General features: G+C 39.4%; 1 protein-coding gene across 6 annotated transcripts in view; it reads right to left on the bottom strand.

The window, feature by feature from the left end:
* MCCC1 (methylcrotonyl-CoA carboxylase subunit 1) overlaps positions 1–8,928 on the bottom strand; it is an 89,742-nt gene that overhangs the window by 41,900 nt on the left and 38,914 nt on the right. For all 6 annotated transcript variants that reach the window (XR_001883111.1, XM_017860617.1, XM_017860619.1 and 3 more), the window contains one exon: positions 3,853–3,964. Coding sequence is in view for 5 of the 6 variants with exons in the window: in XM_017860617.1 (XP_017716106.1) it covers positions 3,853–3,964 (112 nt within the window). In the remaining variant the exon portion in view is untranslated. The remainder of the gene's footprint in view (positions 1–3,852; positions 3,965–8,928) is intronic.

Genomic DNA, 8,928 nt, shown 5'->3' on the forward strand with positions numbered 1-8,928 from the left:
AAATAAATAAATAAATAAATAAATAAATAAATAAATAGCAGAAAAAAGGTTATAGAATAAGGCTATAAATAATTTTTTTTTTTTTTTTGGAGATGGAGTCTCACTCTGTTGCCCAGGCTGGAGTGCAGTGGTGTGATCTTGGCTCATTGTAACCTCTGCCTCCTGGGTTTTTTAAAGCAATTCTGTTTCAGCCTCCTGAGTGGCTGGGATTACAGGTGCCTGCCACCACACCCAGATAATTCTTATATTTTTAGTAAAGACAGGGTTTCAGTATGTTGGCCAGGCTGGTCTCGAACTCCTGACCTCAAGTGACCCACCCGTCTCTGTCTCCTAAAGCCCTGGGATTACAGGTATGAGCCACCATATCTAGCCAAGAAAAAATATTTTTGTATGTCTGTATAATGTGTTTGTGTTTTAAGCTAAGTATTATTAAAAAAGAGTCAAAAAGTGAAAAAAAATTTGAAAGTTTATAAAGTAAAAAAGTTACAGTAAGTTAAGGCTAATTTATCAAATATTTTTTATAAATTTAATTGAGTGTAAGTGTACAGTGTTTACCAAGTGTACAGTGATGTACTAGGTCTTCACATTCACTCACTGTCCCACCCAGAGCAACTGAAAATCTTGCAGGCTCCATTCATGGTAAGTATTCCATACAGGTGTATCATTTTAATAATCTTTTTAACTGTATTTTTACTGTACCTTTTCTATGTCTATATATGTTTACATACACAAATACCACTGTGTTACAACTGCCTACAGTATTCAGTACAGTAACATGCCGTATAGGTTTGCAACCTAGGAGCAATGGGCTCTACCAGCAGCCTAGGTGTGTGGTAGGCTTTGCTATTTAGGTTTAAATACACTCTATGATGTTCACACAATTACAAAATAACCTAAGGACGTATTTCTCAGAATGTATTCCCACTGTTAAGCAATGCATGACTGTATTATATTTCTATGTATCAAATTCTGCATTAAAAAGGATAAAAAGTTGGCCGGGTGCGGTGGCTCACGCCTGTAATCCCAGCACTTTGGGAGGTCAAGGTGGGTTGATCATGACGTTAGGAGTTCAAGATCAGCCTGGCCAAGATGGTGAAACCCTGTCTCTATTAAAAAATACAAAACAAAAATTAGCCAAGTGTGGTGGTGGGTGCCTGTAATCCCAGCTACTTGGGAGGCTGAGGCAGAGAATTTCTTAAACCCACGAGGCGGAGGATACAGTGAGCTGAGATAGCGCCACTGCACTCCAGCCTGGGTGACAGAGCAAAACTCCGTCTCAAAAAAAAAAAAAAAAAAAAAAGGATAAAAAGCTAATATTATACACTTCATCAAGAACTGTCCTATGCTAGTTTAACTGTCAATATACCAAAGTTTAATGATTCTGCTACTAATTTCTATGCATTGCAGATATTACTCAGCATAATTACATATCTTTGTCCATTGTATCTACATGACAGCTTTCATAACTATATGTCCACTTAAAATTATATGTTTCAGGCTGAGCACAGTGGCTCGGGCCTGTAATCCAAGTGCTTGGGAGGCTGAGGTTAAAGGATCACTTGAAGCCAGAAGTTTGAGACCAGCATGGTCAACACAGTAAGACCCCATCTCTACAATAAATTAAAAAAAAAAATAGCCAGGCATGGTGGCATGCGCTTGTAGTCCCAAGTACTCTGGAGGCTGAGGGGAGGACAGCTTGGGCCCAGGAGTTGGAGACTGCAATAAGCTATGATCACGCCACTGCACTCCAGCCTGGATGACAAAGCCAGACTTTGTCTCAAAAAAACAAAACAAAACTATATGTATCAATATGGTTAACTTTCAACAGTCCTTATTTTGTTTCAGGATGATAAGCAATCTGAGTGATGTGCCTAATGATTATCTTAAAATAATGGGAAATCTTGAGATTCCAAGTTAATAAGAAAGGTACATAAAAAGAAATATATGTCAAGAAGTAAACAAAGTTTTAACTTTTAAAACAGTGCTATACAAATTTAAGCAATCACCACTTGAAAATAAGGCTTTACTGCAATTTCTATTGACATTTAATATGTTAATATTCATGGCATAACATATTCTGGTATAATATATAATGGTATAATATATTCTACAACAGAAGTTAATATATTCTGCAACATAAATTAAAATTTGAACATGGTATAAGAATAATGTACTGATTAACCAGAAACCTCTGATCCCTGACTTTTTGGAAATAAATATATATTGAAAAAAACATCTATATAACATTGAACAAGAACCCTTGGCAGTAGCAATCTCCACAGAAATGTAAATCTAAAAATAGGTAGTCCTAGTTGCAGGCTTTGACCCAGGTAACCACCTCAACCAATCAGGGGTAAGGTTCAAAGAGATGTAAACAAATAATATTAAGCGAGCAAGCGCTGCCAAATGAGAGACCCTCTCATCTCTATAATATAACCAATGAGGCAGGAAAATCTCTCACATATTTTGGGAACATATGAAATGGTAATTAAAAAAGCCTTCTCCACAAAAAATACATTCAATTAATCAGACCATTCTATTGCAGTAATTAATTCTAGTTCATTATGATTTTCCGTATTTTTTTTTTTTTTTTGGGACGGAGTTTTGCTCGTTACCCAGGCTGGAGTGCAATGGCTTGATCTTGGCTCACCGCAACCTCCGCCTCCCAGGTTCAAGCAATTCTCCTGCCTCAGCCTTCACGAGTAGCTGGGATTATAGGCACATGCCACCAAACCTGGCTAATTTTGTATTTTAGTAGAGATGGGGTTTCTCCATGTGGGTCTAGCTGGTCTTCAACTCCCGACCTCAGGTGATCCACCCACCTTGGCCTCCCGAAGTGCTGGGAATACAGGCGTGAGCCACCGCACCCAGCCGTTCATTACAATTTAAAATGTGCACTGAAACCTCACTATACAGCTTTTCACTGTAAATCAGATAGGTGAATCAGAGTAGATTTTCCCATATTTTATCCAGAAGGAACATGGCCCTGTTGTGTCTACCCCCAGAACACCAATCTCCTCCTCATCCCCAATACCGCAGGAGGTCTTTTCATTACACTGCTATTAGGAAACAGCTGTCCAGCAGGAGTTTGAGGGGTCAGAGACACCAGATTCGCAGACTTCTGATGTGAAAATCAGAGTAAGATTCACATTATAGAGAAGCTTAGAAATTTCTTTCCAAGGTACTTACCGCTGGGGCCTCCTCAATGATCTTCTGATGTCGTCTCTGCACACTACAGTCTCTTTCAAACAAGTACACNGACGGAGTTTTGCTCGTTACCCAGGCTGGAGTGCAATGGCTTGATCTTGGCTCACCGCAACCTCCGCCTCCCAGGTTCAAGCAATTCTCCTGCCTCAGCCTTCACGAGTAGCTGGGATTATAGGCACATGCCACCAAACCTGGCTAATTTTGTATTTTAGTAGAGATGGGGTTTCTCCATGTGGGTCTAGCTGGTCTTCAACTCCCGACCTCAGGTGATCCACCCACCTTGGCCTCCCGAAGTGCTGGGAATACAGGCGTGAGCCACCGCACCCAGCCGTTCATTACAATTTAAAATGTGCACTGAAACCTCACTATACAGCTTTTCACTGTAAATCAGATAGGTGAATCAGAGTAGATTTTCCCATATTTTATCCAGAAGGAACATGGCCCTGTTGTGTCTACCCCAGAACACCAATCTCCTCCTCATCCCCAATACCGCAGGAGGTCTTTTCATTACACTGCTATTAGGAAACAGCTGTCCAGCAGGAGTTTGAGGGGTCAGAGACACCAGATTCGCAGACTTCTGATGTGAAAATCAGAGTAAGATTCACATTATAGAGAAGCTTAGAAATTTCTTTCCAAGGTACTTACCGCTGGGGCCTCCTCAATGATCTTCTGATGTCGTCTCTGCACACTACAGTCTCTTTCAAACAAGTACACAGCATTGCCATGGTGGTCACCAAACACCTGGACTTCTACATGCCTATATAAAAGCAAACACATGTTAATATATTTATTAGGGGTGATAAATATCACATTCGTTAAGCTAAACTGTTAGGTACAATCACCAGGATTTCTCCACTTTTATTTTATTTAAGTAAGATCTGATATTTTGACCTCAAATTAGAGGTTATAGACTTAGAACCACAGGCCAAATGAGATGGCTTACGCCTGTAATCCCAGCATTTCGGGTGCCAAGGCAGGCAGAATGCTTGAGCCCAGGAGTTCAAGATGAGCCTGGGCAACATGGTGAAACCCCAATCTCTACAAAAAAACTAGCCAGGCATGGTAGCACATGCCTGCAGTCTCAGCTACTCAGGAGGCTGCGGTGGGAGGATCATTTGAGCCCAGAAGGTTGTGGCTGCAGTAAGCTGAGATGGTGCCACGGCACTCCAACGTGGGTGACAGAGTGAGAGACCCTGTCAAAACAAAGAAACTATAATCTTGTAAAACTCAGTGAAAACATTACCATTTGCAGGATGAATGTTAAAGAGAAAAAAATCTCACTACATAAAATGGCAAATAATAAAAGACATTTTTCCAACCTGAAGGAGAATGAATAAATGAATGAATAAATATTTTAAAAGACAGAAAATAGAGACTAAAGTACGGATACATAACAAAAGAACAAACTGTCAAAGAAAAGACTGATAAATTTGACTACATTAATATTACAAATTATAGTCACTTCATATATTGTCAAAAGACCAATGAACAATTTTTGTGACCTTTTGCTTTTAAGCAACTCTTACAGTTAAATTTTATGAAAATAGAAGACTGAAATTAAAATGGCTCACCCAGAAAAGTTAAATATATTACATTAATATGGACCATTAGTATCTTAGAAATATACTAATAATAAATCATAATAAAACCCAAAAAAGGGCCGGGCACAGTGCCTCACACTTATAAATCCCAGCACTTTGGGAGGCCGAGGCAGGAGGACTGCTTGAACCCAGGAGTTCTAGACCAGCGTGGGCAACATAGTGAGACTGTTTCTTAAAAAAATTTTTTTTTAAATAAATTAGCCAGGCATAGTGGTACATGCCTGTAGTCCTAGCCACTCAGGAGGCTCAGGCGGGAGGATTCCTCAAGCCCAGGAATTCAAGGCAGCAGTGAGCTACGATTGTGCCACTGCATTCCAGCCTGGCTGATAAAGTCAGACCCCATCTCTAAGGAAAAAAACAACAACAACCAACAAAGGTATTCACATGTTGATTATAAAATAGTAAAATTATGATAAATCATATTAAGAGTGAATGCACATAACCTTTGTGGAAAGAAGGCTAATATGGTCTATTTGGTGAACATGAAAGCATTCTTCTCGGTAGATTTGTGATATGGTCACACTGTAGTTCACTTCACCTATTCACCATCATAATACAGGGGTGATCAGCAAATACGTTATCCTGTTGATTTTTTAAAATAAAAACTGTCAAACACAGAAGAGGCCAAAAAAAAAAAAAAAAAAAAAGGCCAGGAAGTCGTATAAATGTATTGCTTCAGTACAATAGGTCATTTCTATTCTCGTTTACTTCATGAAGTATGTTATTTAACCACTTCAAAGAATTTCTCTTCTTGCTGGGCACGGTTGATGCACACTTCTAATTCCAGCACTTTGGGAAGCCAAGGCGGGCAGATCACCTGAGGCCAGGAGTTCGAGACCAGCTGGGCAACATGGTGAAATCCTGTCTCTAATAAAAATACAAAAATTAGCCAGGTGTGGTAGTGCACACCTGTAATCCCAGCTAATCAGGAGGCTGAGGAATGAGAATCACCTGAACCTGGGAAGCAGAGGCTGCAGAGGGCCGAAATTGTGCCATTGCACTCCAGTCTGGGTGACAGAGTAAAACTCTGTCTCAAAAATAAAAAGAATTTATCTTCTTATCAACTTTTCTGAATGTTCCCGTTTTGAATTTTCTAACCTGTCCAATACATTCTCTTAATAAAATTCTTGGAGCTGATTTTTTCTTTTCGGATTTCTTGCCTTATTGACTTTTCCTCTTTATCCATAAGCTATGTAATCATCAAATACATTGTTGCCATTATTTTGAACAAACTGTTATCTGTTAAATCCATTCAGAATAGGAAAATATTCCTATGTTAGAACAGGAAAATATTTTACTTCCACCTATTCCTTCTCTAATTCTTTTCTATTCTTTATGTCGCTCCAAGTTTCTGACCAAAAACATTTTATTTCACTCTAACGAACATCTACTAATATGTCCTGCAAGGCAGGTCTACTGGTGACAAATTCTCTTAATTTCTGTTTGTCTAAGAAAGTCTTTATTGCCCCTTCATACTTCAAGCATAATTTCATTGGATACAGAAGACTAGCTTAGTTGTTTTTCTCTGAACACTTTATATGTCACTCCACTCTGTTCTTGCATGGTTTCTGGTAAGATTTCTTACCTTTATTCCTCTAGTATTGTCCTTCCTTGTGGTTTCTTTCAGTATTTTCTATTTGTCTTTCTTTTCCTGCATTTGAAGATGATGTGCATAGGTGTATATATCTTGGTATTTATTCTTCTTGGTGTCCTCTAAGCTTCCTGGTTCTCTAGTTTTGCATCTGTCACTAATTTTGGAAAATTCTTGGCCATTACTACTTTAAATATCTCTCCTGCTGCTAATTCTTGTGGTATTCAAATAAGGTGTTACATCCTTTTAAATTGTCCCAGAGTTCTTGGACATTCTGTCCTTTTTTCTTTCATTTTTGTTTCTCCTTGCATTTCCGTTTGGGAAAGTTCTATTTACCTATGTTCAGGATCACTGATTCTTTTTGTAGCTGTGTCTAATCCACTGATGAGCCCAACAAAGGCATTCTTCATTTCTATTATAGTGTTTTTTATTTCTAGCATTTTCTTTTGATTCATTTTCAGTGTTCCCATCTCTCTGCCTGCATTATGCATGTTCTTGCATGTTGTCTACTTGTTCCATTACAGCTTTTAATATATTAATCAGTTACTTTAAATTCCTTATCTGATAATTCCTAAATTTGTATCATATCCGTCTAGTATTGCTTACTTTGTTTCAGTCCATTTTTTCCCTTGCCTTTTAGCATGTTTTGTAATTGCTAAAAGTAGAACATGATGTATTAGGTAATAGGATCTGAGGTAAACAGTCTTTTAAAGTGAGGCCTTAGGGTAATCTGGCTAGAAAATAGGCTGTGTTTAATGTCTGCAGTAGCTGTAGGTGCCAGATGTTTCCGTTTCCTCTAGTGTCCTTGTTGTGTTTTGTTTTTAATACCAGTGTCTCTGGTTTCCCTAAGAACTCCTTCTTACATAGTTACAGCTCCTCCATTTGTAATCCATTGTTACTATATGGGAGTCTTGAAGACATGTGTCTTAGTCTTTTTGTACTGCTATGACAGAATACCTTAAATTGTGTAACTTATAAACAACAGAAAATTATTTCTTACAGTTTTTAGGCTGAGAAATCCAAGATCAAGGTACTGGCAGATTCAGTGTCTGGTGAGGGTCCGTTCCTCATAGATGGCATCATGTTGCTGTGTCCTCACATGGAGGAAGAGGGAAGGGGCAAATAGGTTCCTCAAGCTCTTTTATTGGGGGAACTAATTCCATTCATCAGGGCAGAACACTCAGGACCTAATCACCCGCCAAAGTCCCCACCTCTTAATACCTTGGCGATGGGGGTTAGGTTTCAACATGTAAATTTTGGAGGGATACAAACATTTAGACCACTGCAACCTGGTAGTGGGGTGTGGGGTAGGGAAAGCATTCTATAAACTTATGATTAAATCTCAAGTCTTTTAGTGGTTCTGTGTTTGTGCTGTGAAGTGTTTCTTAAGTTTTTTTTTTTTTTTTTTTTTTTTTCCCTCCCCTTAGGTAAAATGGGAAGGCTAAAGGGGGCTGTGGTTGGCTAACTACCTTCCCCCTGAACAAAAAAGGCTCTGGCAACATCTCCCTTGGAGTTACGATTTCTTTTGTTATGGAGAATAGAATGCTCTGGATCTCTTTCAGATTGTACTTTTCCCTTCTCACTGCTGTAAAACATGAGGGATTTTGTTTTCTTCTTGGATTTTCTGTGGGAAGCTGATGAGGTTCTTGGAGGCAAACCCCATGAAAGTGAGAGGTTCCTCTAGGGCTGGGTCCCAAGGAGTTTCTCACTTGCACACTGGCCCACACTTAGCCTCAGCCATTTTTCAAAATTCCCACGTAAGTGTTAGGGCTCCAGCAGCTTCTGCTCCAGGTAAACTGATCTGGCTGTGACTCACTGTACTTGCATGCTTGTCCAGATTTTAGAGTGAAGGCTTGTCCCATGGCCTCAATTCTCTGATGGTTCTAAAGCCATGGACTTTCATTTTGGTTAGCCTCTTTCTTGCTTTTTAGATGTGACTGATGACTTTCAAGCTCTTTACATATTAGAGCTGAAATGTTTGTTTTTCTAATTCCAGTTGTAAAATTCTACCATGATATGGTTTGGCTGTGTCCCCACACGCAAATCTCCTCTTGAATTGTAGCTCCTCATAATCCCCATGTGTGGTGGGTGGGACCCGGTGGGAGGTAAATGAATCATGGGGGTAGGTTTTTCCCATGTTGTTCTCGTGATAGTAAGTCTCACAAGGTCTGACGGTTTTATAAAGGGTAGTTTCCCTGCACAGCCTCCCTTGCTTGCTGTCACGTAAGACATGCCTTTGCTCCTCCTTTGCCTCCTGCCATGATTGTGAGGCCTCCCCAGCCATGTGGAACTGTGAGTCCATTAAACCTCTTTCCTTTAATAAATTACCCAGTCACAGGTATGTCTTTATTAACAGCATGAGAACAGACTAACACATACCACTTCTGACTCTCCCTCATCTTTTAGCTGCTCCAGGTAAAAGGAAACACTACAGTAGGGATTCCAGGTTATGAAGGGAATGTGTGAGGACCACATCAAGAGCACAGAGCAATTCTTGCCTGAGTTTTGTTTTTTTTTTTTTTTTTTTTT

The sequence above is a fragment of the Rhinopithecus bieti genome, unplaced genomic scaffold (assembly GCF_001698545.2).
Source record: "Rhinopithecus bieti isolate Rb0 unplaced genomic scaffold, ASM169854v2 scaffold_55189, whole genome shotgun sequence".
Lineage (NCBI taxonomy): Eukaryota > Metazoa > Chordata > Mammalia > Primates > Cercopithecidae > Rhinopithecus > Rhinopithecus bieti.